This window comes from Scophthalmus maximus, chromosome 22, assembly GCF_022379125.1.
Source record: "Scophthalmus maximus strain ysfricsl-2021 chromosome 22, ASM2237912v1, whole genome shotgun sequence".
NCBI classification, from domain to species: domain Eukaryota; kingdom Metazoa; phylum Chordata; class Actinopteri; order Pleuronectiformes; family Scophthalmidae; genus Scophthalmus; species Scophthalmus maximus.
The window spans coordinates 10,067,825-10,092,015 of record NC_061536.1 but is presented as its reverse complement, the minus strand read 5'-3'; the positions used below and the strand labels follow the sequence as shown (position 1 = coordinate 10,092,015).

Below are 24,191 nucleotides of genomic sequence, written 5' to 3'. Positions count from 1 at the left end.
CGTAGAAACCTGCGTCGCTTATTGAGTAAAACAACAGCGCCCTCTGCAGGCCGCTGCGGAAAACAACCAAATACGATACAAAACACATGAGTTCACTTCTGAAGATATTTATATATCTTTAACAATTTTTTTTTACTGACTAAATGTTGTAGATGTTAAAAATATTCCCAGACGCTTCACTGGATAAGATTGAATCCATTTGTTATCACTCTAACTTCAAGACCAGGGCCTCAAAATGGCTGGTTACCAAGCTTTTATTTTTTTCAGCAAATTTACAAATTTACATCATTAGAATCATACATGAATGTTGTACAATCAAATAAATAGAATCAAATGAAGTAAAATATTCTTATAGGACACAGGTTGTTGAATATCCTCGAGTTTATGTCCGTGTTAAACGCGTTGAATACACCAACAACTGCACAGATTAAACTCACAGTGACAACTGAGTTGGCATCAATCATTTAGGCAATGAAGTTATAATGATGAATCACATTGAACTTCATCACTGACACCAGTGACTATGATTTATTAATTTTAAAATGAAGAGATGATCGGTGTCAGAGGTCGTCCATCATGGCCAGCAGGTCGTCTCCTTTGTTACAGTAGGGGTTTTCAGGCTCCTCTTGTTCTGTGAACTGTCCAGCGATTCGAGCCAGCTCAGTAGCAGCCTGTTCATCCTGAACCAAACAAAACCCAGACATATAAAAAACATTGATCATATACAGATTAATTAAATTCAATTAAATTTTATTTGTATAGCGCCAAATTAGTTACAGAAAATTAGTGATTTAGTAGATGACTAAAAGCAGTCGGCAGTGTTGTGTCACTGTACCTGCATGGCTTGAATATTTATCACTCCAGACATGGAGTCCTCAGCTCCACTTGGATCACCCCTGTTGACCAAAAATATGAGCCACGTTTGTGGGAACAATATCAATTCAACTCCACGTAAAAAATGAGCAAGGACAAAAACTCACGCTTCCTCCTCCTCTTGGTCTGTTGTAAATAGATTGATCTGAAATCCAGCTTCAACTTTGGTCTTGTTCTCAGCCTTCATGCTGCCCATCAGACGAGCCAGCAGGTTGAGCTCCTCCTTGGCCAACAGGTTGGGAGCATCACTTGTCTGCAGCATGAGGGAGACGTGTACAGGTACGTCAGAAATCTCAAACCTAGCATATACTGTTTTTAATGCACAATTAATAGGAAAATGTAAGATGGCTGAGAGAATGGCAGTGGTGGAGTTAATGCTTAAGTCACGAAATACCTTATAATTAGTTTGTTAGTTTAACAATTCATAATTTTATATAAACTGATAAGATAGTTTCTATATAAAATCTCAATTCAGTATGTCACATATATAGTTGTAGAACAGTACAGCATGCAGTAAAACACTAAGTTCCCGTCCGCATGGAGCACATACGATAAAAAAGTTTAAAAAAATACACAAACACCATAAATACACTATAAAAGCAGAAGAAGCTAAGTTTAATCAGCAGAATCGAATGACTGATGATGGCAGTTCTGAGAAATATGACTATACATTACAGAAGTATACTTTACAGTTCAATAAACGCTCTGATATCTTAGCATATTAAGGTTGTTGTCCAGTCGTTATGGATATATGTACATTAAATATAAATATGATCAAGGGTAATGACTATAAGGTTTTTTATACACAAATGTGAAGACGTAGTGGATGCCCAGGGTAAAATGAATTTAAATTAATTAATGTAATGGAGTAAAAGAATAGCTGGATATATTAGAGTTGCATTCCATGGGCAATGTGTTTACATGTTAATGTAAAGGTTTTGAGTTGTGTGCTGGCCCTTTCAAACAGCGCACATATTCACACTTGTCACGGCAAATTACATTTTAACACTATAAACACCAATAATGTCAGTCACCACCTGAAACATGCCACCACGTTTTCTTAAAACAAACGTCCAGCATTTATAGATTTTTCTATTAATTGTCTGCACACCGCTACCTTGACAGAGGGAGCCTTGGAGGTGCGTGTCTCCTCTGGATGGCTCAGAGTGTACCTTTGAATTCAGGGAACACAAGACATGGTTTGAAAACACGTTGCATATGTCAAATGATGCATTCCACCACAGAGAGCATACATGTTCCTGCCCAGTCTGGTGACTCTGTCGCCATGCAGTTCGAAACATCCCTCCCTCACAGGGCTGCTGTAACTTCCTCCAGTGGGGAATTCGCTCCGTCTCACTTCTCTGCCCTTACTGTTACACGTCCTGTGGAAACAGGAAGAGCAATGATGACACTCTGGAATGTTAAGATGTTTCTCATGAGCAGTCAGAGGACATCTGAGACTAAATACAGGAACATTTTAAATGATGTCATGTTCGCTTGTCACCGGAGCTTTCACTGTTACACAATTCCCCTCCGGTTCATCTCCATCTTTGCCATGTCACTTTTTACATGACGTAGTTCCTTTTTTAAAAAATATCTTTAAAGCCTCTTTTACTTTTCGTCAGTTAGTCTTTGAATTAAACTGTTCAAATGATGCCAAACGAAAAAGGCTTCAAAAGCACAAAGTAAAATTATAGTAGATTTGTTGTGAAACCGATAAAAAAGTCCTTGTTCTTATATACACTTCAGTCACCCTGGGGAAATACATATGCTAGCTACAAATCAAACTGTTGACTGGTTGCTGACTCATATGTAGGTAAGTTTAAAAAAACAACAAAAAAACCCCCATGATTTCTGAGCAAAGAAGCACATGAATGTAACATTTGTGTTTGGTTGCATTGAAAATATCAGTACGCAATCCAACATTGTCAACCCTTATGAAATTCAAAATATTTGACTAAATCAGTTGAGGAATATGTAATTACACCCCATAACACAATAAGCATCAACATACACATGTATGAGAGTCTGACACTGGTGTTTCTACAGATTGCCACTTATCATTCAAACTAATTCAATGTCCCTTCCATGTTTTTGTCTGCCCCACCTAATTAACCCTGGAACCTCTATCCCATGAGGCACTGGACCTGAGGTTGACAGGGCAAAACGTCCAGTGGGCCTCTGAACTTGATTCTTGAGGAAAAGTGACACCTGAGGAAGAAAATATAACAGAAGTGCCGATTGAAAACCAAAAACAAAACTTGTGCTTTCATTTCATTTTTTTTATGAGCTGATGAGCTAATGACAGAGGACTCACTCGAACATGCATGTCTTGAAAAAATATGAGCAGTGTTTGTCTGAGAAGCTGGAATTCACCTTCCGATAGCGACGAGTACACCTACATCAAGGAGAACAAAAACAGGTTGCACAGGATGGATTGGACGCATGGGGCATTTTGACACGTCACAGTAGGAAAAGCACAGTTGTAAATGACGCAATGAATGACGGCTGAATTTTATTGAACTGCTTCAGTTTCAGGGGGCTGTTATTATCCAAGCAGGCGAACTGTCACATAGCCATGACCTAGTGGGAACGGAATGGAGCTGTTGTACATTTTCAATGTAACTGTAACATAGTTTTTCCAACTATGACATGTCAAAAGGACATGTTATGGAAAAAGAACTTGTTGTACAGACGCTGTAGACTACTTTGAATTATATCTATAACAGTATTTGAAGACTCTGTAAACTGGAAGAATTGGGTGAGGGAATGTGGTAATGTAAGGTTTATTTAATACCTCAATAATCTTCCTGTGTGTCTCGTCCACTTGGTTCACAACCACGGGAGTGTCTTTGACGAATTCCCTGATGGTGTCTATGTGATTGTACGAGATGAGCAGCAAGTCTTTTGGCCGTGGACAAAGGAAGACTTGATATTTGAACGCCATCACCATCAGCTCGTAAAGCTACAGGAGGAAAAAAATAATGGTCATGAAAGCGATAAAAACATGGACCTTTTATGGACCATCTCACCTCCCGCGATATCACTACTTCCCTTTCTCTAAAAGCAGAAGGAGTTCCGACTGTTCAAGTCACAAAGATTAGAACTTGAGTTGACTTGCTAAAAACTTAACTTGAATTTAGACTTAGAAGCAAAACTTATCAGGATTTGACCATGGAAAATAAAATAAAAAGACACAAACCCAAAACAGAAGAAAACAAACAATGTCATTGTTCGCACCACTTTAATACACAATATTGAGAGAATTTAAAGACTTGTAACTTCAGACTTGTCATTGATTTCTCCCCAAAAGACCTCTAACAGCCCTTTCTAGCATCCGGCACATACCCTTTCCATGCTGGCGGGGTTCAACCTCATGATGGAGGCATGTGCTAGGCGAGTGAGCACTGTTTTCAGGGTCCTGTGGGAATACAGCTGCTGAGGTTTGAGGAGTTCGTCGATAAAGGCTTTACTAAACATGGTCCCGACGATGTCATTCATAACTATGGATTGGAAAGGGAAAGAAAAGGAAGGTGGTTAATCTTGGCATTGTGCGTGTATATATAGCGCAGAAGACCTTATTTTAATGTTAATAAAAATGTAATGTTTTGTCTTTGTAGCAGGTGCGCTCGTGCTGTGGAGAATTTGAGAAAAACGGCTTAAAGTTTTCAGTCTAGCTGTCAAAATATTACGTTTTTATTATACAAATGAAGACCTAAAAATGGAGATAGGGTTAGGGTTAGGGTTATGAATTAGTTCGCAATGGCATAGTAATACTTGAAATTTCAACAAAAAAATAGAATCTATAGGGGGAAAGGAATCGCAATAAACCATAATATGCTTAAGGACGGTTATGGATACCTCTTTTTCTGTCATTTTCTGACCACACTCCTGCAACAAAAGAAAGAAGAGGCAAAGAAAAGAATGATTTGACAGTTGGGCTGTATGCGCATTGGAAATGCACACGCTCAGCTTACAAGATAACATCTGACCGCTACAGCTTGTCAGGGGGAGGGATGAGTGGGAGCGAAGCACTAACACATTTACCGAGCCTGCCAGGTCTCTATCTACCTCTACCTTTCTCTGAATTGTCATCAGACGTGTTGGAAGCTCGCAGGCGTTGGTCCAGTATGTAAATCATCTCTCCACCGAGATTAATGAAAACCAGGGGGAGAGTTCTCACGGACATCTTGCCTGAAACAAGGGAGGGCTTAGCTCCAAGACATAAGCTGGTGCAGGAAGTAAGCATCAGAAGCAGTTGAGCCCCTTGCAGATCGAAAGCAAATTTGCCATTTAGCATTAGCTGATTGTTCCTGTTTTGAATTGCCACATGTAACAGAGCTGCACATGTTTAAAGTCTTATCTGATCTCCAGATAACCTTTCTCACTAAGATGCAACAGGTGGCCAGGAAGAGGATCAGCAGAGGCCAGAGGCAAGATTATTGGCCAGGATAAGGATGACGTCACAGCCCAGCACGACCAACCACAGAGAGTGAATGGTACAGTGTGTATGCAATGAGCGGAAAAAAGAAAACTCACATTCACAGCATGATGCAAATATTAGAGTCGGAGTCACACACCACAAAAGTTTTTTAAAAGATATGGTAAAATGTATGTGGCTGGCTGAAGGAATTATGTGTAAACCCTAACATTACACCTACATGTGATTGATCTACAAATCTTCATTCATTTGCTGCTATACCATTCTCCAAACATTCTTACAAGATATTGAAACATGACGGCAGGTATTTCTTCTTGTTCAGCAACAAGAGATGAGGTCCAGCTCTTTTCAATTCATCTCAAAGGTGTCAGATTAGATTGGGATCGGGGCTTGGTGCAGGTCAGTTGGGTTACTTGAAAAAGAACATTTCTTTAAGGAGCTCGACTTATTCACAAGCTTTTGACATGTCGGATCTGGAAAGAATATTCACAAAATTCTTTCCACGAAGATGGAGGCAAACTGTTTTATGAAAAGCAGCTCCACACAGAAAGTATATGGACAAGTGTAACGACAAATATCAGGTCATACAGTGTAGCTGTTACACAGATGCTGCCTATACTGTAATTTGTTGCCCAAAAAAACCCCTGACGTGCAGTACATGCAAAGGATAGCCACACCTTTACAAACGAGACTGTTACAATTATCACCTACTCACTACCTTTTTACGATGCCTGTGTCTTTGTCTCTGTCTTTCTCTTTCTCGCTCTCTCTCGCCCTCACATTGAAAATAAAAGATTAGAGAGTAGAAACATGCAAATGAAATTCATCTTTACGCTCACTGTTACAGCAGCTGACTGCAAGGCAAGCGAGTGTTGAACTGTCACAGTCCTAGAAAAGCTTTTCAATTCTGGTGGATTGTTTTACAAATTGATAGGCGAGACAAAAATGTAAACACTTCTTGGAAAGGCAGCTGGACCATACAAGTTGGACAACAAACCAATTATGGAGATCCATCATTACATCTGGCTTTTCTCTATGTAAGTTTAATATAATAATGACATTTATATAGCATATTTCTCACCATATTTCCTTTTTATACATATATTAGAATCTAGTTTGCAAACTCATCCAGCAAATATTTATTTAATATTTTCTACTTTTATTTGCTTGTTGGTTATGAACAACTTTTTCAGATGTTGACATTTTGAAAGAAATATTCACGCTATCATGTGTTTTTCCCCCATCAGAATAAACTCTTGTTCAGGTTCAGGACCAGGTTTCAATGATGACCCAGACATAGATCCAAGGTTTTATAACCTTGACTGGATGGAATCTATACCTGATGAGACTTCAGTATCTGCTCTCTCCATACCTGGAACACATGAAAGCTTATCATTACACGGAGGACCTCTTGCTATATGTCAAGTTTGGACATTGGACAAACAACTAAAAATGGGACTACGGTATTTTGATGTGCATGTTGGGAATTTTTTTTATACCCAAAAATATATTTATATCCGGGATAGTCATTGGATGTTTTGGCAACATATTGATTTTGATGAAGTGCTCAGGACTATTTTCCACTTTTTAAATGGCCACAGTAGTGAGTGTGTGCTTGTGAAAGTAACAATACATGGAAGTTTCGAGGGGAAAGTCAGAGAATTGTTGACTGAATTAATTGAAAAGTACAGAGATAAAATATGGACCAAGCCATCAGTACCAAACATGAAGCAGGTGAGGGGCAAGATTGTTTTCATCAAGAGTAAGATGTTCTATCCTGGCACAGAAAACCGTGAGTCTTTTTTCTTTGAAAACAAGAAGCTAATCAATGTAGAAAGCAAAGTAAGGAATATCAGGTCACAACTCTGCGGTCACCACATTGTGTTGACTGACAGTGCAGCATCACGGTTTGAGAATCCTAAAAAGCTGGCTCAAACACTTAACAAGCAGCTAAATAACTTTGTGGTACAACATAAGCAAAGCTCCTCAAACCAAGGCTGCTTAGGAGTCCTAAGCATGAACTTCCCGGGTGCTGATCTTATTAAAAACATCATTCAACTCAAACCATGCAATTGTGTAAAAGGCGCAAATGCAGAAGATGAAAAAGGGAAGATTCAAGTGACAGCTGAGCCAAAATCCAAGCCGGATTTGGAAACAACAGATGAAACAACATCTGGGCCTGAGTCGGAAACAGCAGCTGAAGAAGAACCTGCAGCAGACATGACGACACCTGGATTGGATTTGGAAACAACAGATGAAGCAACTCCTGGACCTGAGTCTGATACAACAGGTGAAGAACCACCTGCACCAGACTCAACAATGCCTGTGCCTGAGATGGAAACAGCAGCTGAAGAAGAACCTGCAGCAGACACAACAACACTTGGGTCAGATCTGGAAACAACAGATGTGGCACCATCTGGGCCTGAGTCAGACACAGCAGCTGAAGAAGAACCTGCAGCAGACATAACGACACCTGGATCGGATTTGGAAACAACAGATGAAGCAACTCCTGGACCTGAGTCTGACACAACAGCTGAAGAATCGCCTGCACCAGACTCAACAATGCCTGTGCCTGAGATGGAAACAGCAGCTGAAGAAGAACCTGCAGCAGACATAACAACACCTGGATCGGATTTGGAAACAACAGATGAAGCAACTCCTGGACCTGAGTCTGACACAACAGGTGAAGAACCACCTGCACCAGACTCAACAATGCCTGTGCCTGAGTTGGAAACAGCAGCTGAAGAAGAACCTGCAGCAGACACAACAACACTTGGGTCAGATCTGGAAACAACAGATGAAGCACCATCTGGGCCTGAGTCAGACACAGCAGCTGAAGAAGAACCTGCAGCAGACATAACGACACCTGGATCGGATTTCGAAACAACAGATGAAGCAAGTCCTGGACCTGAGTCTGACACAACAGCTGAAGAATCGCCTGCACCAGACTCAACAATGCCTGTGCCTGAGATGGAAACAGCAGCTGAAGAAGAACCTGCAGCAGACACAGCAACACTTGGGTCAGATCTGGAAACAACAGATGAAGCACCATCTGGGCTTGAGTCGGAAACAGCAGCTGAAGAAGAACCTGCAGCAGACATAACGACACCTGGATTGGATTTGGAAACAACAGATGAAGCAACTCCTGGACCTGAGTCTGACACAACAGGTGAAGAACCACCTGCACCAGACTCAACAATGCCTGTGCCTGAGTTGGAAACAGCAGCTGAAGAAGAACCTGCAGCAGACACAACAACACTTGGGTCAGATCTGGAAACAACAGATGAAGCACCATCTGGGTCTGAGTCAGACACAGCAGCTGAAGAAGAACCTGCAGCAGACATAACGACACCTGGATCGGATTTGGAAACAACAGATGAAGCAACTCCTGGACCTGAGTCTGACACAACAGCTGAAGAATCGCCTGCACCAGACTCAACAATGCCTGTGCCTGAGATGGAAACAGCAGCTGAAGAAGAACCTGCAGCAGACATAACGACACCTGGATCGGATTTGGAAACAACAGTTGAAGCAACTCCTGGACCTGAGTCTGACACAACAGGTGAAGAACCACCTGCACCAGACTCAACAATGCCTGTGCCTGAGATGGAAACAGCAGCTGAAGAAGAACCTGCAGCAGACACAACAACACTTGGGTCAGATCTGGAAACAACAGATGAAGCACCATCTGGGCCTGAGTCAGACACAGCAGCTGAAGAAGAACCTGCAGCAGACATAACGACACCTGGATCGGATTTGGAAACAACAGATGAAGCAAGTCCTGGACCTGAGTCTGACACAACAGGTGAAGAACCACCTGCACCAGACTCAACAATGCCTGTGCCTGAGTTGGAAACAGCAGCTGAAGAAGAACCTGCAGCAGACACAACAACACTTGGGTCAGATCTTGAAACAACAGATGAAGCACCATCTGGGTCTGAGTCAGACACAGCAGCTGAAGAAGAACCTGCAGCAGACATAACGACACCTGGATCGGATTTGGAAACAACAGATGAAGCAAGTCCTGGACCTGAGTCTGACACAACAGGTGAAGAATCGCCTGCACCAGACTCAACAATGCCTGTGCCTGAGATGGAAACAGCAGCTGAAGAAGAACCTGAAGCAGACACAACAACACTTGGGTCAGATCTGGAAACAACAGATGAAGCAACATCTGGGCCTGAGTTGGAAACAGCAGCTGAAGAAGAACCTGCAGCAGACATAACGACACCTGGATCGGATTTGGAAACAACAGATGAAGCTACTCCTGGACCTGAGTCTGACAAAACAGGTGAACAACCACCTGCACCAGACTCAACAATGCCTGTGCCTGAGTTGGAAACAGCAGCTGAAGAAGAACCTGCAGCAGACACAACAACACTTGGGTCGGATCTGGAAACAACAGATGAAGCACCATCTGGGCCTGAGTCAGACACAGCAGCTGAAGAAGAACCTGCAGCAGACATAACGACAGCTGGATCGGATTTGGTAACAACAGATGAAGCAACTCCTGGACCTGAGTCTGACACAACAGCTGAAGAATCGCCAGCACCAGACTCAACAATGCCTGTGCCTGAGTTGGAAACAGCAGCTGAAGAAGAACCTGCAGCAGACATAACGACACCTGGATCGGATTTGGAAACAACAGATGAAGCAACTCCTGGACCTGAGTCTGACAAAACAGGTGAAGAATCGCCTGCACCAGACTCAACAATGCCTGTGCCTGAGATGGAAACAGCAGCTGAAGAAGAACCTGCAGCAGACACAACAACACTTGGGTCAGATCTGGAAACAACAGATGAAGCACCATCTGGGCCTGAGTCGGAAACAGCAGCTGAAGAAGAACCTGCAGCAGACATAACGACACCTGGATCGGATTTGGAAACAACAGATGAAGCAACTCCTGGACCTGAGTCTGACACAACAGGTGAAGAACCACCTGCACCAGACTCAACAATGCCTGTGCCTGAGTTGGAAACAGCAGCTGAAGAAGAACCTGCAGCAGACACAACAACACTTGGGTCAGATCTGGAAACAACAGATGAAGCACCATCTGGGCCTGAGTCAGACACAGCAGCTGAAGAAGAACCTGAAGCAGACATAACGACACCTGGATCGGATTTGGAAACAACAGATGAAGCAACTCCTGGACCTGAGTCTGACACAACAGGTGAAGAATCGCCTGCACCAGACTCCACAATGCCTGTGCCTGAGATGGAAACAGCAGCTGAAGAAGAACCTGCAGCAGACATAACGACACCTGGATCGGATTTGGAAACAACAGAAGAAGCAACTCCTGGACCTGAGTCTGACACAACAGCTGAAGAATCGCCAGCACCAGACTCAACAATGCCTGTGCCTGAGTTGGAAACACCAGCTGAAGAAGAATCTGCAGCAGACATAACGACACCTGGATCGGATTTGGAAACAACAGATGAAGCAACTCCTGGACCTGAGTCTGACACAACAGGTGAAGAATCGCCTGCACCAGACTCAACAATGCCTGTGCCTGAGTTGGAAACAGCAGCTGAAGAAAATCCTGCAGAAGACACAACAACACTTGGGTCAGATCTGGAAACAACAGATGAAGCACCATCTGGGCCTGAGTCAGACACAGCAGCTGAAGAAGAACCTGCAGCAGACATAACGACACCTGGATCGGATTTGGAAACAACAGATGAAGCAACTCCTGGACCTGAGTCTGACACAACAGCTGAAGAATCGCCAGCACCAGACTCAACAATGCCTGTGCCTGAGTTGGAAACAGCAGCTGAAGAAGAACCTGCATCAGACATAACGACACCTGGATCGGATTTGGAAACAACAGATGAAGCAACTCCTGGACCTGAGTCTGACACAACAGGTGAAGAATCGCCTGCACCAGACTCAACAATGCCTGTGCCTGAGATGGAAACAGCAGCTGAAGAAGAACCTGCAGCAGACATAACGACACCTGGATCGGATTTGGAAACAACAGAAGAAGCAACTCCTGGACCTGAGTCTGACACAACAGCTGAAGAATCGCCAGCACCAGACTCAACAATGCCTGTGCCTGAGTTGGAAACAGCAGCTGAAGAAAATCCTGCAGAAGACACAACAACACTTGGGTCAGATCTGGAAACAACAGATGAAGCAACATCTGGGCCTGAGTTGGAAACAGCAGCTGAAGAAGAACCTGCAGCAGACACAACAACACTTGGGTCAGATCTGGAAACAACAGATGAAGCACCATCTGGGCCTGAGTCAGACACAGCAGCTGAAGAAGAACCTGCAGCAGACATAACGACACCTGGATCGGATTTGGAAACAACAGATGAAGCAACTCCTGGACCTGAGTCTGACACAACAGGTGAAGAATCGCCAGCACCAGACTCAACAATGCCTGTGCCTGAGTTGGAAACACCAGCTGAAGAAGAATCTGCAGCAGACATAACGACACCTGGATCGGATTTGGAAACAACAGATGAAGCAACTCCTGGACCTGAGTCTGACACAACAGGTGAAGAATCGCCTGCACCAGACTCAACAATGCCTGTGCCTGAGTTGGAAACAGCAGCTGAAGAAAATCCTGCAGAAGACACAACAACACTTGGGTCAGATCTGGAAACAACAGATGAAGCACCATCTGGGCCTGAGTCAGACACAGCAGCTGAAGAAGAACCTGCAGCAGACATAACGACACCTGGATCGGATTTGGAAACAACAGATGAAGCAACTCCTGGACCTGAGTCTGACACAACAGCTGAAGAATCGCCAGCACCAGACTCAACAATGCCTGTGCCTGAGTTGGAAACAGCAGCTGAAGAAGAACCTGCATCAGACATAACGACACCTGGATCGGATTTGGAAACAACAGATGAAGCAACTCCTGGACCTGAGTCTGACACAACAGGTGAAGAATCGCCTGCACCAGACTCAACAATGCCTGTGCCTGAGATGGAAACAGCAGCTGAAGAAGAACCTGCAGCAGACATAACGACACCTGGATCGGATTTGGAAACAACAGAAGAAGCAACTCCTGGACCTGAGTCTGACACAACAGCTGAAGAATCGCCAGCACCAGACTCAACAATGCCTGTGCCTGAGTTGGAAACAGCAGCTGAAGAAAATCCTGCAGAAGACACAACAACACTTGGGTCAGATCTGGAAACAACAGATGAAGCAACATCTGGGCCTGAGTTGGAAACAGCAGCTGAAGAAGAACCTGCAGCAGACACAACAACACTTGGGTCAGATCTGGAAACAACAGATGAAGCACCATCTGGGCCTGAGTCAGACACAGCAGCTGAAGAAGAACCTGCAGCAGACATAACGACACCTGGATCGGATTTGGAAACAACAGATGAAGCAACTCCTGGACCTGAGTCTGACACAACAGGTGAAGAATCGCCAGCACCAGACTCAACAATGCCTGTGCCTGAGTTGGAAACACCAGCTGAAGAAGAATCTGCAGCAGACATAACGACACCTGGATCGGATTTGGAAACAACAGATGAAGCAACTCCTGGACCTGAGTCTGACACAACAGGTGAAGAATCGCCTGCACCAGACTCAACAATGCCTGTGCCTGAGTTGGAAACAGCAGCTGAAGAAAATCCTGCAGAAGACACAACAACACTTGGGTCAGATCTGGAAACAACAGATGAAGCACCATCTGGGCCTGAGTCAGACACAGCAGCTGAAGAAGAACCTGCAGCAGACATAACGACACCTGGATCGGATTTGGAAACAACAGATGAAGCAACTCCTGGACCTGAGTCTGACACAACAGCTGAAGAATCGCCAGCACCAGACTCAACAATGCCTTTGCCTGAGTTGGAAACAGCAGCTGAAGAAGAACCTGCATCAGACATAACGACACCTGGATCGGATTTGGAAACAACAGATGAAGCAACTCCTGGACCTGAGTCTGACACAACAGGTGAAGAATCGCCTGCACCAGACTCAACAATGCCTGTGCCTGAGATGGAAACAGCAGCTGAAGAAGAACCTGCAGCAGACATAACGACACCTGGATCGGATTTGGAAACAACAGAAGAAGCAACTCCTGGACCTGAGTCTGACACAACAGCTGAAGAATCGCCAGCACCAGACTCAACAATGCCTGTGCCTGAGTTGGAAACAGCAGCTGAAGAAAATCCTGCAGCAGACACAACAACACTTGGGTCAGATCTGGAAACAACAGATGAAGCACCATCTGGGCCTGAGTCAGACACAGCAGCTGAAGAAGAACCTGCAGCAGACATAACGACACCTGGATCGGATTTGGAAACAACAGATGAAGCAACTCCTGGACCTGAGTCTGACACAACAGGTGAAGAATCGCCTGCACCAGACTCAACAATGCCTGTGCCTGAGTTGGAAACAGCAGCTGAAGAAGAACCTGCAGCAGACACAACAACACTTGGGTCAGATCTGGAAACAACAGATGAAGCAACATCTGGGCCTGAGTTGGAAACAGCAGCTGAAGAAGAACCTGCAGCAGACATAACGACAGCTGGATCGGATTTGGATACAACAGATGAAGCAACTCCTGGACCTGAGTCTGACACAACAGCTGAAGAATCGCCAGCACCAGACTCAAGAGTGCCTGAGTCATATCCACCTGTTCTTCCCAATGTGCTTTTACCAGTAGAGCCCAAGCCACTGTATCCTGAGTGGAGACATCGTAATTGTAATAGAGGGTAAATGCAGTAAGACATTTATCAGTAAAATTGTTTGTATTATTACTTGATAATAAGTAAGATTTTGGAAAGGAAACCCATGGAATGGTGAAACAAAACTTAAATTAAAAGCATTATAAGTGTAATTTTGTCATGTCTATTTTCTGTTGTTATTCACTGTCTATTATTATTGTCAGAGCTTATTTCAATGATATGAAGCAGAATTTTGAATGAACAATATAATAAAATACATACCCATTTTTAACAACAATTTAAATCTAATTATTCTCTTTCCTGACATAAAACACAGGACTCAAAGTGATTTTTTTCATTTCCTCATCTTCTTCTATACTGCATAAATGGGTGTTCAATTGAGTGATCCACCTTTTTTAATACATCTCAAGGAAAAGTATGCTTTAGTAGAACTACAAATAGAAAAGTTTGATTACCAACTTGGGTATCTGCCACAGATCCAACCTATGACAATCTTTTTTTTTTGTAAATCAATCTACTTAAAAAGATTGAGTCCAAAATAGAAACGTGAAGACACCAAGAAATGAAATGATGCCGTAAAACGGTGTTGTTTGTGTGGAATGAACATGAACAAATATGAAGTGCTGGTTTGTTAATGTTAGAGGAGAAGATTGGCACATTTCGTTTGGTCTACTCTAGGACAATGATCTCACCTAACTCTTGACAAAATAAGGAATTGTTTTTCCTCGTGTCAAATTATTCCTTTAAAAATCGAATTGAAGGCCTCATCAAGACTTTACAAACTGATACACCAGCAGACAGTGGGGGACACATCACTGGGACCCACAGTCTCTTTTTGCCCTGAGGCCCCCTTGTGGATTGATCCGGGACTGCCTGAGCATCAAATGCATTTAATAATTGATCAAATTTGGCCACTATGTATCGGCCATACTCCATAGTGTATCATAATATAATACAAGTTGGTATGTTAATAGAGGTTTAATAGAAGGCTTTTTTTTGGGGGGGGGGGGGTTCTAGGTTATTTTTTTACAACGATGCTACTGCTTACTCATCAAATTTCATTAAAAAATAATAACAGGGCAGGTTTAAGTGTATTGCATCACGGCATTATACAATTCTTGAAGCATTTTCATCGTGAGTGGATTTTGCCAATAACCAACACGTGGATGTGTCTTTTTCCCGTTCGAGCGCGCTTCTTTGCGCAGAGTCGATCAGCTGTCTCTGCGTCATCGACATCCGAGGAGCACGGAGGGTGTCGGATTATTTCACCTTTCGCCAAACATTCTTTTTTTCTTCTTCTTCTTCTTCTTCTTCTTCTTCTTCTTACTGGAATCCCAGCATGTGACTCGGCCAAGCCCCCTCGTTGCGTCGCCTGCTGGGTCGTTTGCTGATGTCAACCACAGGAAGAAAAAAAAAACAACCCAACTTCCTTGTACCGGATCACAACTGTGAAAAAAAGGAAAAAAAAAAAAGAAAGAAAAGAAGGAAGCTTCTCGTCAGCTCGCAGATCTGCGGTGTCACTCATCGCGAAACGACGCTTTACGCGGTCCACTTGTTACCCAGACGCGCCCCTGACGCACAGGTACGTCGCTCGATTGTTATCGTTGTTTTAAGTTAAAGTCGAGGAGGCAACAGTGTGCGAGTCACCCGCAATTGTATGTCTGCCCCCCCTTCGAATTGACATGTCACAGTGGTTTCCCCATCAGGTGTCGGATCCATTTAGACCCAAAGCGAGTTACCTGCGCGTCCATGGTTCGTCCAGTTCTCCTGGCGCGTTGCATGAACTTTGTTCACCTGAATCAAATCGGTTGTCTGATCGTGGATTTCGGCGTCTACAGTAGGCGGCACTGTATTCATACCAACCTTCAGCGGGGTGATTTCACGTCTGATAAGAAATGCTTGCATATGCGTAATATCATTGATTTTAAAATTAATGTTTTTGGGGGGGTTTTGACTGCAGATATTTTTGATTTCCCCGTATTGACACAGCAGTGGGTCAATAGAATGAATTCAATTAATCTGTAAATTAATATAAAATGAGAACAACCAGTAGCTGCTGTATTAAAAATTGTACAGGCTCATGGAATATAGAAAACGAATGGCTGCAACTAATCGCCATATTTATTTTTCAGTAAGTTAGGATGATAACTTTTGTTTGTTTGTCTATAAAATCTCAGATGATAGTGTCCAGCGTGAACATCGGTGCCCCGTGAATCAATCTAACGTCTTCAGGTTTTCATTTGACAAAAAAGTTTGGAAAAACCTGTTATGACATCACCATAATGACATACAGTGTGAGGAACTGTTACGTAACAGATCAAGTCAACAGTGTATATCATTAGTAAAATAGCTCTACCACAGTCTCCAATGTAATATTTATTATTATATCAATAATAATCCAATAGTATAACATAATACTTTCATAGTTTTACTCTTAAACGTCTTCCTCCGCAGGGATCGACTGATCAATTCATTCACTAATCAAAGTATTTTGAACAAGATAATTGTTGTTGATAATAGATTGAAGTGTCATCTCTTTGTCTTTCAGGGCTGCAGACTGTGGACACAGGAGCAGTTATAGTGTTGAAGACATGAACGAGCTTCCCCGAGGAAGGAGGGATGAATACTGACGTCGCTTTTCCCCCATCCGGTCACTCGTGGAGTAAAATCCCCACCACGACCCGTCTGAACGCCACAGACTCTGACGAGCCTGCATGGATCTTGCCTCCACTCCTCACTGTTCAAAACTCCTCCCGTCCTCCCTGTGACACAATGTCCTCCGGTGAACCTGAGCCTTCCCCGGAGCCCCAGCAGCCGGAGGGCCAGATGGACTTCTTCCACAAGCTGGGCTACTCCACGGCTCAGGTTCGGACCGTTCAGCACAAGTTTGGCCCCAACATGGACACGGATAAGGTTCTGGGGGAGCTGGTGAGGATCGGCGCCGGTCAGGAGGCCAAGCAGGGGCCGGTGACCACGGTGTCGGTGGTGCTGCCCTGGGGGGACGTCCAGGCCGCGGGCCCCACGCTGCAGCTGCCCTTCTCTGCATCGACTCCTCCGAGCAGCGAGGACGAAGACGCCCTGAGACCCGTTGTTATAGACGGAAGCAACGTGGCCATGAGGTGAGACACGTACAGTAGATGATTCTAATAATATAATGTTTACCGTGTTCACCACCTTAGCTTAGTATATTACCGTACTAGCATATGTATGAAATGTACACGGAAGTCTAAACCAAATTTCATGGCAATCCTTCCAGTAGTTGTTCCATTATTTTAGTCGACAGACTAATAATATTATTATTATCAACTCATTGCTCTGCCCGGGCCAAACCATCCTGTCAGATCTGGAATATGTTCTGGATTATCTAGAAACTCACAGATCTCGACACCAACAATATGTCAGATTTTGAACACCAGGATCCACGAATGATTTCCTGAGAAATTGACCAAAATTGAAGGGATTCTTCCATGGCCCGTGCCCCCAGCCCTCCACCAGGTTGGGTGCAAATCTGATCCCGCGAACAAATAAACATAGAAAACATTGACGCGAGTGAAAACAAAACCTTGTCTGCCATAGTAGCAGTCAAAATACACTCACAGGATCTAAACCTTGATGACGAAACGCTGTGGCTGTGGCGAACAGGTCCACAGAAACCTATTTGCTGTCCTCTCTGTATTTGCATTTCACATCGCTCGAGTATTTGTGCAACATCATTTACTGTCATTTCACCCAGAGCACAATGCACGTCTGCGCACACAATTACAGCTTCACCCAGCCATTGTCTATTATGATTCTGGCACAAAGCATATTTCTCAAAGACACTGGAGTGTCGGAGAGATTTCTCCTCTGAGTGACAGGGTCGTCATGGAGGAGCGGGAACTGCACCCGTCGGACTCACACATCCCCGGTAGTTGAGGGAACGTTGTGCACTTTACCTTTCCCCTCCTATTCCCCCCATTTTAAATAATGTGTAAACTCAGTTGTGTGCCGAGAACACACACGCCTCTGTGCCTTCGCCTCTCCCAGTCCGGCAACGCCCGTTCAGGCACGTCGTAAAAACTAGCTGCTCGAGTATGCAAATCAGAGCGAGTGCATAGGTGCGTGTGTGTGTGTGTGTGTGTGTATGTCTTTTGCCATGCTTATAGAGACAGAACTCACTTCAACAGGGAACAGACCACTTATCACTGTTTAAGTGACACCACTTTACCCTGCAGCGCTCCTCTATATGCTGTCTTCTGCCCCTGGCTTTCAACTTGACACGTCCCCAGTTCCCCGAGGCCCGCGAGCGCCGACGACTGTCGTACTTTCACAGTGAAGCTTTGTTTGAGTGAATATCTATACAGGGACAGTGTATCAACTGCTACATTCTTTTTTTTTTTTTTTTTTTTTGCCACCGATACAGATTTGAATACACTAAGTCGCTGATAATGAAGCTTTTTCCAAGACAAACAAGCACTTTAATTACATTTTTTTTATCATACTATCATTAGATATATAAGATAGTATTGTTTTACAGTTGCATTAATCTATAAATTGTTTGCCTTTTTTTTGTGTGCCTGAATTCACTTTCAGCTTCTCAGGTGCGAATGCATTTCCTTTACAAAGATTGTAAATGAAATCAATCTTTGAATTTTTGGACTGTTGCGCGAACAAATCCAACAATCTGAACATGTCACTTTGCTCTATGAGAACTTGTGACGGACAGTTTAATGATTTTTTTCTGACGGGTTAAATGTTTAATTGTTTAATTGAGAAAATAATCCTCTGCAATGATCATAATACGTGTAATGAATGCATCTTTCATATACCAGTTAGTTAGAACTGAAAAGGCCTTTTAAGATAAGAGGTGAAACATCTTCCAGGAAATTCACAGTCTCAGTCGTCATAGATTCCATGATAAAACCATGAAGCTCAACCAGTTTGAGGTGATACGAGCTGCGTTGTAGTTTGAACACCAAAGCCTGAAATTAGAAAAATACTTTTGTTGTGATCTGGCTCTGTGAAGCTGTCATTCATGTTCATACTCATTCTTCTTTTCTTATTTCAGATGTTAATGTGGGCATGTTATTCTATTTCCTTATGCATGTCTCCTGGTTTCCAATTATTCATTCAGCCACGGGAACAAGGAAGTCTTCTCGTGTCTGGGAATCCAGTTGGCGGTGAACTTCTTCCTGGACCGAGGCCACACTGAGGTCAACGTGTTTGTTCCCTCGTGGAGGAAGGAGCAGCCCCGGCCCGATGTTCCCATCACAGGTAAGATTCAAACGATTTACCATTTGAACGTTCTGTCAGTGTATATAACAGTCTTGTGTGGCCAACATGTGGAAGACTCTGACTTGATTTTGATGTTCAGAACAATCGCCGGGAACCCCGGTCACCGCATGCAACCTCACATTTGGTTTTTACAGATCAGCACATTCTGCACGACCTGGAGAGGAGGAACATCCTGGTGTTCACGCCGTCGCGGCGCGTCGCGGGCAAACGAGTGGTCTGCAACGACGACAGCTTCATCGTCAAGCTGGCCTTCGAGTCTGACGGCATCGTCGTGTCCAACGACATGTACCGGGACCTTCAGGGCGAGAAGCCGGAGTGGAAGCGCTTCATCGACGAGAGGCTGCTCATGTACTCCTTCGTTAATAACAAGTGAGTTCCTGCCTGACCCTGGCGCGGGGCTTTCCTCGCTGCTTTCATCCTGGAACGTAACGCAGATGGATGATAAATTTTGTTAGTTAGTCAGTTTAGAAGAAGAAGAAGTAGTGAGAAGCTGTGCTGTTCTACTTTTAGAGTAATGTTTGGGTTTCACTCTGCCGCAGGTTCATGCCACCTGACGATCCTCTAGGCCGCCACGGACCAACCCTGGAGAACTTCCTGCGGAGGTTTCCAAAGACCCAGAAAAAACACCTGTGCCCTTATGGTGAGAGAAATTCTATAGCGTATTAAAAGGAGGTGCTGACATCTGTTTTATGTTTTCAGCCATACTGCTGACGTGGCTCTGTGGATATATATATCTAAAAGTGACATTTGTGGTTTTGATCAAAATGTCTCAATTATTGCATGTATTGCTGGGGAATTTTTTCACAGACATTCATGTTGCTCGCAGGATGAATTTGAATCCTCTGACTTTTCCTCCAGTGGCCAGAATACCTGCAAAACTAATGACATTCACACTGACCCATATTCTGATATGATCACCGGGCCTAAACCTTTCATTACTCTTTCAGGAAAGAAATGTACATTTGGGATCAAATGTAAATTCCACCATCCCGAGCGTGCCAAACAGTCCAATCGCTTGGTCGCCGATGAGCTTCGGGAGAACGCTAAGCACACGTCGTCTGCGCAGAAGCAACGTTCGGCATGCTCCAGCCCTGTGCCGGGGCAGAGCCTACTGCTGGTGGAGGATATGGCCAGGAAACTGACTCTGGGACATAAGAGCGTTTCTGTCAAGAAAGATCATAGAAATGAACACGTTGCTCCGGCAAAGACGAGTCACCGCTCCAGTAAAAAGGCCACATGCAGGAAGGAGAAGGGCAGCCAACACATCTCCTCTTCTGACCACAGCTCAGTGTGGCACGGTGGATCTCAGGAGCAGCTGGACTCTGGTTTGGGCTCCATTGACAGTCAGCCCTGGAGTCTGCATGATTACCAGTATGGGCCGACATACAGGAGCAGCCAGCATGTCCACGGTGGACGACAGCAGTGCGGCCCCCCGAGAAGTGCGCCGTGCAGCTGCTGCACGCATGCCTCCCCCGCTCGGGGGAACGCACCAGCTTTCCAGCACCGCAGCCAGCAACACAGCATGGGGCCAGTCGGCAGCCACAGCTCTGATTTAGGTCCCTACGGCCCACCTCATTACCACGGCTATGGTGCGTACCCGGTCAGCATGCCCGCTGCGTACAGTCAGCCCACGGACTTCCAGCAGAGCAGAGTCCACCGCCAGCAGCAGATATACTGGTCTGACCCGTTCGGGGCCCACCCTGCGGCGGTCCGCAGCGTGCCGGGGGAGCACTCCCAGTGGGAGCCTCCTCAGGGGACGCATCAGGGTCCTCCCAGAAGCGAGGAGAGAGAGGTCGTCCGGAAGAAGCTCCGCGCCATCTTCAGTGCCCACCTGGTGGACACGGCCATGGACATGTTTCCCCAGATGATGGATCCGCAGAAGCTTGTCGCCGAGATCCTCATGCTGCAGAGTCAGAGCCGGTCGCAGAGATGAGACCGGTCCAGTCCCAACCCACGACTCTCAGTGGGAAGACTGATAGAAAATGTGATGAACATGAGTTTGTGTATTCTTTGTATTGTGGTATCCACCTTGCTCTTAATTGTATTTGCAGTATGCAGTTGATACAAATTGTATCTTTTTTTTTTTTAATGTAAAGAGAAAAGTTGATTTTTAATGCCACTCAACGTGGTTAAGGGGGTACACTCATTGGGAACACTCAGTATCCACTTTATTAGGTACACCTGTACAGTCAAATCAGTTTAAATACTGTTCTGCCATGTATATTAATAATAATTAGAAACACCTTTCACTGTAATATTTAGTACAACGCCTCCTTTATCTGTGACTAAATTAATAACGATATCGTTGAATTTATCAACATTATAGATTTTCTATAAAAGTGTACCACCGGCTGTTTAGTGTATCAAGTGGCACTGATGGGATGATTATAAAAATGTGTTTGTGTCATATTGGCACTGTCAACATTTACTCGCTCACAGATCATAGACAATGATTGACAAACGGTTGAGTTGATGTTTTAATGATGAAATATTTGTGTCGTAACTGTGATGCCCAATCAATCAAAGCAATAGTTGCTATGAGTAATATTTCATCTCACAGATGATGAGATTTGAAACTGAAATGAAATGGCTTCATAATACTTTGTCTTCCCAGTTTGGTTTTGTCAAATGTAATGTTCTTGCATTTGTTGCTACGATCGTTTGTCCATATCGCTGAGCCTTGCCACAGTTTGCTCTTGCTGCACAGTAGTCACTTCAGTGCAGATTATCATTTTTCTGTGATGCGAGTCATGAGAAATGAGATGTTTTGTAAAAGTTTTGCCTGTAGCTTTGGAGGCCAATTTAACAAGAATGTACCTATATGTAAATTATAGTGACATTAAATCGCGTCTTGTTTCCAAAAGGAAATACTTATTCTTCACACCTACACTCTAATTTAGAGGCAGTCGACATTAATCATTATTTCTTTACAAATGAATCTGTCGGTTAGTTGGTTATTTGATTAAATGGTTTGGTCACAATCATAACAAACAACTGTCACCATTTTTTTAAAACCCAAAGTGATGTTTGTCCAACTGTCCACAATTCATTTTTAATAATCTCTTTAATTTTTTTTGTATATGACAAGAAAAAAAAGCAGCATATCTTCACAACTGAAAGAGAGGTGATGGGAAATGTTTTGCATGTTTGAGTATGATACAACTACTAAGTGTTGAGTACATCTGACAATGTCCAGAATGTTTGTTTGCATAGGTGTGTCAATCATTCCATACACGGAATGAAGTTAACTTTGTGTTCATGTACTATAATAGTGGTGGGAGGAGCATTCAGGTCCTTCAACAAGTAAACACAATACTGCAAGATAAACATACTACGCTACAAGTACACACGGTTATGTACAGACGATGTACAGAGTTGACTGTGACAACATAAGTATCACATACACATTAAAATCTGTGAAAATACCAGTGAAAGTACCGGTGGTGTAGTGTTATTGACTAACTGTAATCAAAGTCATAAAGGTTTTACTGCTCCTGCTGAATCATTAACATTTTACTAAAGCTCCCTGAGGTGGAACTAGTTTGACCTACTTTATGTACAGTTAGTTTAGTAACAAAGGGTCACAAAATGAATCTGAGCGGTCCGGAGATGATTAATGGAAGGGAAAAGAAGAAAGAACACAAAGACAATGAAAAGAGAAAAAAAAAAAAGTTTAATTCCTGTCGTGGAAAGGTCAGTTTTAAAATGTCCTCACAATGCAGTCAAACAGCCCCTGTCAGTGTAATACCATAATATGGATGAATATTCTGTATGCATTAATGTATATGTGGTAATTTTAACTATTTCTTACATTATTGGGCGGTTTAATCTTTACCTCTGCAACATATTTTCTACAATCATTATATGTGTTGCATGAAAAATGTTGATTGATAGTTGTCAAATAAATGTAGTGGGGGGGGGTGTCATATTTCCTTCTGAAATGGTATAAAGTGGTACAAGATGGAGACACTTTAGTAAATCGCATGTCTCTTCAGTTATGTCTGGCAGAACATATACATTTACTGCAGTAAATATGCAGAACAAGTCTTTGCATGCCGCTGATGTTTGTGTACTTGTGTTGTGTTCTGTAGAATATCTCTTCTGTGCAGTCTGGCGGAGCAGAGTCAACAGGTCAACAGTTGTGCAAGTTAAAACAAATCTCATGGGCCACGTCGAGTTGTCACAACTTGTTCTCCGACACTAACCCAGATTTTTCTGCTTTTACAGCAGAACTAAAGGTCCCGACAAACCACATACTAAACTGTGTTTTTAGTATCATCCCCACGCATCTACAGAGACTGCAGAGAAAGCCACGGCGGCGACGGTTGCTCTCATTTAATTAGGTCAAATGAGTTTTGCAGTGGGACCAGAGAATGATCAGTGTTGTTGGTATCAGGTAACATCAGCTGCAGAGGTGAAGAACATTTTCCAAAAGCAAAAGAAGGCAACTCAAACTTTTATAAAACAGTTTTCATTTCTTTGACTTTTTGCAAGTGTTGAATCCAGTGAGCAGTGTGGTCTGCGTTTGCTTCATACATTATACAGTTTTCCATTTATTTCCCTGCTTACAGTGTAACTTTATATTGAATAAATCCAACACATTTTAACATAGAATCAAAAACATTTACACATACGTCCAGCAAGGCCCAACAGTCCCATCAAATTAAATCAAGCCGGACCACCTTGCACACACTCAAGAGATATCAGTCCCGTATATATGTCAGATTGTTTTCATCAAGATCCTTGAATTATTCCCTGGGAAATTGGTGAGAAAAAACAAAACAACCAACAACACCCTATCTTGCAATATTAAAGAGAGTGATAGAAAATTCCTTGCTCTACCGACAGTTGCATGGAAACCTGATCAGTAGTTTTTGTATAATCCTGCAAACCAGCCAATGTGACAGAGGCTACAGCTGACACTTTGTGCAGCATCAAATTTTAAA

At 43.5% G+C, this 24,191-nt stretch overlaps 3 protein-coding genes across 6 annotated transcripts; 2 read left to right on the top strand and 1 right to left on the bottom strand.

The window, feature by feature from the left end:
• Positions 1 to 244: 244 nt before the first annotated feature.
• Positions 245 to 15,787, bottom strand: oscp1a (organic solute carrier partner 1a). 4 transcript variants are annotated; one of them, XM_035620532.2, is made up of 11 exons: positions 4,951 to 5,918; positions 4,735 to 4,764; positions 4,222 to 4,376; positions 3,671 to 3,838; positions 3,191 to 3,271; positions 2,981 to 3,084; positions 2,127 to 2,255; positions 1,991 to 2,045; positions 981 to 1,126; positions 836 to 896; positions 245 to 680 (listed from the first exon to the last, which is right to left on the bottom strand). In XM_035620532.2, exons 1-11 carry the CDS (start codon positions 5,171 to 5,173, stop codon positions 561 to 563), a joined length of 1,272 nt encoding a protein of 423 aa, XP_035476425.2. In that variant the 5' UTR covers positions 5,174 to 5,918; the 3' UTR covers positions 245 to 560. The 4 variants fall into 4 exon arrangements, with proteins under 4 accessions (XP_035476425.2, XP_047186110.1, XP_047186108.1 ...); XM_047330154.1 differs by lacking the exons at positions 4,735 to 4,764; positions 4,951 to 5,918 and adding an exon at positions 15,711 to 15,787; XM_047330152.1 differs by lacking the exons at positions 4,735 to 4,764; positions 4,951 to 5,918 and adding an exon at positions 15,241 to 15,403.
• Positions 5,944 to 9,932, top strand: LOC118292502 (fibrous sheath CABYR-binding protein-like). Its single transcript, XM_035621489.2, has 3 exons — positions 5,944 to 6,351; positions 6,562 to 9,331; positions 9,813 to 9,932. Exons 1-3 carry the CDS (start codon positions 6,317 to 6,319, stop codon positions 9,930 to 9,932), a joined length of 2,925 nt encoding a protein of 974 aa, XP_035477382.2. The 5' UTR covers positions 5,944 to 6,316.
• zc3h12ab (zinc finger CCCH-type containing 12Ab) lies at positions 15,412 to 22,673 on the top strand. Its single transcript, XM_035620530.2, has 6 exons — positions 15,412 to 15,553; positions 16,520 to 17,090; positions 19,085 to 19,224; positions 19,380 to 19,614; positions 19,785 to 19,885; positions 20,193 to 22,673. Exons 2-6 carry the CDS (start codon positions 16,591 to 16,593, stop codon positions 21,176 to 21,178), a joined length of 1,962 nt encoding a protein of 653 aa, XP_035476423.2. The 5' UTR covers positions 15,412 to 15,553; positions 16,520 to 16,590; the 3' UTR covers positions 21,179 to 22,673.
• The last annotated feature ends 1,518 nt before the right edge of the window (positions 22,674 to 24,191 follow it).

What these genes read in the sequence shown, in the direction of transcription:
- LOC118292502 (XM_035621489.2), top strand. Translation starts at nt 6,317, where the DNA reads ATGGAGATCCATCATTACATCTGGCTTTTCTCTAT. An exon ending in TACATCTGGCTTTTCTCTAT is followed by an intron (nt 6,352 to 6,561) that starts GTAAGTTTAATA and finishes TTCCCCCATCAG; the next exon opens with AATAAACTCTTGTTCAGGTT. An exon ending in ATTTGGAAACAACAGATGAA is followed by an intron (nt 9,332 to 9,812) that starts GCAAGTCCTGGA and finishes TGGTAACAACAG; the next exon opens with ATGAAGCAACTCCTGGACCT.
- zc3h12ab (XM_035620530.2), top strand. Translation starts at nt 16,591, where the DNA reads ATGAATACTGACGTCGCTTTTCCCCCATCCGGTCACTCGTGGAGTAAA. An exon ending in GGAAGCAACGTGGCCATGAG is followed by an intron (nt 17,091 to 19,084) that starts GTGAGACACGTA and finishes TTATTCATTCAG; the next exon opens with CCACGGGAACAAGGAAGTCT. An exon ending in AAAACACCTGTGCCCTTATG is followed by an intron (nt 19,886 to 20,192) that starts GTGAGAGAAATT and finishes TTACTCTTTCAG; the next exon opens with GAAAGAAATGTACATTTGGG.
- oscp1a (XM_035620532.2), bottom strand. Translation starts at nt 5,173, where the DNA reads ATGCTAAATGGCAAATTTGCTTTCGATCTGCAAGGGGCTCAACTGCTT. An exon ending in AGAAAATGACAGAAAAAGAG is followed by an intron (nt 4,377 to 4,734) that starts GTATCCATAACC and finishes TCCAATCCATAG; the next exon opens with TTATGAATGACATCGTCGGG. An exon ending in GACCAAGAGGAGGAGGAAGC is followed by an intron (nt 897 to 980) that starts GTGAGTTTTTGT and finishes TTTGGTCAACAG; the next exon opens with GGGTGATCCAAGTGGAGCTG.